The sequence below is a fragment of the Chaetura pelagica genome, unplaced genomic scaffold, assembly GCF_000747805.2.
Source record: "Chaetura pelagica isolate M959 unplaced genomic scaffold, ChaPel_1.0 scaffold664, whole genome shotgun sequence".
Lineage (NCBI taxonomy): Eukaryota > Metazoa > Chordata > Aves > Apodiformes > Apodidae > Chaetura > Chaetura pelagica.
In genome coordinates, this window is record NW_009952969.1 from 281137 (window position 1) to 285916 (window position 4780).

General features: G+C 39.6%; 1 protein-coding gene across 1 annotated transcript in view; it reads right to left on the reverse strand.

The window, feature by feature from the left end:
* Positions 1 to 3537: 3537 nt before the first annotated feature.
* Positions 3538 to 4780, reverse strand: part of SIVA1 (SIVA1, apoptosis-inducing factor) — a 12604-nt gene continuing 11361 nt past the window's right edge. The window contains exons 3-4 of the mRNA XM_009995853.1: positions 4229 to 4385; positions 3538 to 3765 (exon numbers count right to left, since the gene is read on the reverse strand). Of these exons, the coding sequence (XP_009994155.1) occupies positions 3708 to 3765; positions 4229 to 4385 (215 nt within the window). The 3' untranslated portion in view covers positions 3538 to 3707. The remainder of the gene's footprint in view (positions 3766 to 4228; positions 4386 to 4780) is intronic.

The following is a 4780-nucleotide window of genomic DNA, read 5'->3' on the forward strand; positions in this document are numbered from 1 at the left end:
AAATATATCCTAAAGTTTAAAGTAAATCCCACAACTATCAACTGTTTCAGCCATAATAACCTCTGAAAGAGATAAGTAATATAACATCTATCCCTATATTTCAATGGAAATCACAACCATGAGAACTGAAAACTTTTATTAAAAGTGTAAGCTATAGTAGTTTGCTTTCAGCTGAGGCTTTTCCTTAAGGAAAAAACAAAATAACAAAAGCCCAGAATACACAACACTAGCAACTATCATTAAAACTTATATTACAAGGAGAGCAGTTAAAAATGCAATCAACTATAAAAAGTATTGTATTTCAATATCTTTAGAAATAAAGTATCTATACAAAAGAAGTTTTAAGTATAACTGTGATAATTATTAAAATATTATAAAGCAGTATTTTCCCTCTCACTCTATTGCAATTTTATGAATATAATAGAAAGTAACATTTTAGAAATGTTTTCTTCCATCCACATGCAGTGCTGATCTTTGAATTACATAGCTTTGAATTACATTAATGTTTTCTGCAGCCTCTTGTTTCCTTTTAATAGATTAACCAATTTGCTTCAATACAAAAGTTCAAAACTTTGCTACCTTTCCTTGTAAGATTCAGTAATGAAAAACCCTAAAGAGAGTGGAAGAACCAGCACAAGGAAACTCAACATCAGGGTACACATGGTCTTTCTGAGCCCTACCTGTCCTCAGGCAAAACCCTGCTGGAAGAGAGATGCTCTCTTGGAAGAGTTTCCCACCAACCCTCTCACTTGGCTACACAACCTTTGTGCTGCTGCACACAAAGGACTAAGCTTATTTGTGTAACCACCAAATCTGATCTCTCACCAAGAACACAACACTACTATAAGGAACACATGTAATGGATAAATGCTATTGAAGGAGATAACCTAAGTGCATTTGATCTTTTTACTTAAGTTCTTCAGAATATTGTGTGGTTTTGTTTTAACACAGACTGGAGTTATTGGTATCACTGAAACCACATACATTTCTAGTATTTACTCACATATTAGGCTAAAAGGAAATTATTTTATCCTGATCTTATCAGTTTACTTCCTTTCAGACATAAAACTGTGCTCTTTGAGACGTATTTCACCAGTAATAACACACTGATCTCAGAACAAGTTTCTCATCCATCTGTAAAATCATTACTGCAGGGTATTTTCACCCATCAATACACTGGCTTCTCAGAGGATCTCCTTCCTTCTGAAAACCAGGCACACTTTGGTTTTTGACAATTTGCACTGAATAGGTGGGGAGGAACATAGGATAACAAAACCAAAGCACAGTATAAAAACCAGTTTCCTGCATAATTAATAAGCCAGACAATTTCTCTGGCTCTCCTACACAGTCCTAGGAATACCTGAAGTACAGCTCTATGACCAGTGACAAGGGACAAGGCCTTGTGTGTAGGAGTTAATAAAACAAAGAGAAAAATCTTGGCCCTCTCACTCAAATTCTTCCCTTCCCGCAGGTTTTCTCTGTAGGCAATATAAAGATTCAAAACCAGTCCCCAGTCCTACTACCTCCCTTTGTTCATATAAGAACCACAGTCCTAGAAAATGAACATTCCTCAGGAGTGAGATTTGAGTCTTTTGGGAGATACAAGCACATGAGAAGCATTTTTTCCCACCTTCTGAAGCCAGATGAGCAAATGAGCTTGTAACCACTAAAAAAACCCATCTCTTAGATATACGATGCACCACCCTGATGTATGAGCTGACCACACTGTTCTGTGCTCCTCCTGCCCTGCTCCTCCCAGCCTCTAGACATTCTCTTCAGCTCTCAGGCTTTTTTCTTCTCCCAGTTCTTCACTCTGCATGGGATACCTGTCCTAATCAACCACCTCCCAAGGGGCAGGCTAGAGGATAAGTAGTATGAACTTTCAGCTATTAGATCCATGTTATTGTTCACAGAGGATGGCTTTCTGTGGAATGCAGCAGTGACTATACAAGAAAAAAAACCCCATCAACTGCTTTGAAACATAAATCATTTGTAAACAATGTGTCTCATCTCTCCAAAAGCCTAGAAGCTGAACAGTATTTTCAGTCTCTCACCCTTGGGAGAGGAGAAAAAGCAGATACACACTTGAAGGTTTCAGTTTGAAAAACATGCCTGAAAGAAAAATATTTTTGTCCACTGCTTAGAGCTTCAAATGAAACAAAGTCAAGTTTTAAAATTATTTCCTAAAACTAACATTTAAATGCAGTAACTCACAGATTCTTCCCATTTATAAAGCTCAGCTTTGTTTTTAAGAGGATTGCCACAGGAAGAACATTTTTATCTGCTGATGTACCCAAAGCCACACAACATGAAGCTATGAAGTACTGTTCAGCAATAGCTGTTGCCCCACCCTTTGCTAAAGCCTTCACTGTTGTGTTTGGTTACTTGCAGTATTCTGAAATGTAAAAGTACTCAGCATGTTTTCAACAGCATGTCAAATAAAGATGTCCTCACAAGAGTAGAAAGTCTCTCAACTTGTATTGCTAAGGCCTTTCAATTCCTTCAAATAGAAATTGCTAGAGGGGAAAGGAAAAGGTAAAAAAAAAAAAAGGCTTAAAAAAAAAAAAGGGCTAAAAAAAAGTTATTCCACAGAAAACGTACTAATCAGTTATGAGGACTGGGAATAATTTGTGAAAAAGGGCATTCTCTGAGTGCCATGAGAATTTCTGTTGTCTCATATCTGTTCCTTTTTTCCTACAGTCTGATATCATCCACTTAAGTCATAGTTTTCCTGAATTAATGAACACTTTGTCTTATGGTGGTTTTGCAAGGTGAAAAGGCTGCTGTTTTTTCATTTTTAGAAACAGCAAAAATAATAAAATAAAATTACTTCAAGGGGCTTTCCAGAAGTAGTATTTAATGAAAGTCTCACTCCTACAGCACAAATAATACTAGGCAAACTGGTCTCTGTTTGAGATGAGGAATGAGCTAGTTAGTAGAGACATAGACTTGAGTGCTGACAGTTTTTCAGACCACTTCTTGAGTGTATTTTGAGTGGGTATCAGGACAATATAAAGTTCATAGGGTAGGTGATCACTTACACAAACAAGCTGCTTTCCCAGAAAGACCTTGCAAGGAGAGTCCATCAAAATGGTCTTTGACACTTAACTTTTTGGACAAGCTTTTTTGCTCCAAGCCTAGTATACTGTTGTCCTTTCTATCAAAGTTACTATGGCATGAACAACTAAAACCATTCCAGCTAACAGTAACCCTAAGAAGCAGAGCAATTTTTCCAAAAAATAATCAGAATTCAGCTAATTCCCTATTTGAAAAACTTTCAGGACAGGCTGATTTTCCTAGTTAGCTCACAAGAAAAAAGCTGTATGTCTAGAATAAATTTACCCTCCCTTGAAAGCACACAAGGAGCAACTTGATCCCACAAAGCTGTGTCCTAACATGAGCAACAAGTGGAGAGACACTGAATGAATATTCTGAATTCTGCACCACATAAGGAACACAACACAAAGTGGCTCCTCCAGATAGGCATATCATAACTAGTGAAAAGGAGAAAGCTGGCTCAAAATAATCTAGTAATCATCAAAATATAAAAGTTTATTTAGCTACAATATTAAAAAGTACAATGTACAGATATAAAACATAGAAATTCCATAATTAATTCACATGCTAAAAGGATTAACTGATCAGCCATAAGAAGAAGACTTCATGAAATTATGGACATCTCAGCCATAAAGATAATTCATCAAGTTTCAGACTGGAAATATTGAACAGCCATTGCAGAGAACTTGCTCTCCCACATCACCGTAACTAGGAAAAAAAACCAAAAAGAAAAAAGACCAAAAGAAACATCAGTTTGTCAACTGTTTCTGGAACACAATAAAGAATGCCATCCTATTCCATTATCAGTGGTAACCATGGGACTCCAACATGACTCAATACTCATATTCCAACAACACTCAATATTTATTTATATCATAGAACTGTTATCAATGCTGGCAAAAACTTAAGATTACTCCCTGCGTGTGTATTCACTGGCCAACATAATACACTGCTGGCAGGAAAGCAAGAGGATGTTTTGCCTTCTAGAACTACTTCACACAGGCATGTTATTCTCCATGTTTCAGACAGCTTTACTGCTGCTAAAGCAACGTGAGGAGTTCCAAGTCCACCAAGTGGATAAGCTAGGTATCTTCTTGGGTCTTCACATACTACAGCCAAATTTCAGGGCATATACAACTAAAATAAGCTTAAAAATTCAAAAGGCACTTACTCAATAGTGGAGCACAAAGAACAGGTAAGTGTGTTACAGTAGCTGCAGAGCCTGCTGCAGTTCTGGCAGACAAACTGGTCGCACTGTGTACATGCTTCCTTAACACCAGCGGTTCTTACACACGATGAACAGGCTTTGGAAACGCCCACGGGCGGAACTGCGAGGGAAAAGACGCGGCTAAGAAGAGAAGTACTTCACAGCAGAACAGAGAAAGCACAGGGAACCCCAGAGAAGGGCAGAGCGCGGCTCCTCCAGGCCGCGCTGCAGCTACAGGCGGCAGCACCGGGCAGAACACACCTGCAGGCCGTACCTGCAAGGCCTTCCTAAACCCACTGGTGAAGCTCAAATCTTTTTCCGAAGGCAGACACAGCACCGAGGAGGCTCTCTCCCTCACACACACACACACCCACACACACACACACACACCCCCAGCGGTGCCCGGCAGCCCCCGAGCCCGGCTCACCCCCCGGACCGCGGCCACTCACCCTTCGGGGCGGCGGGGCCCCTCAGCAGCCTCCCGCCCTGCCCGATCACCAGCTGCCCGTTCCACCG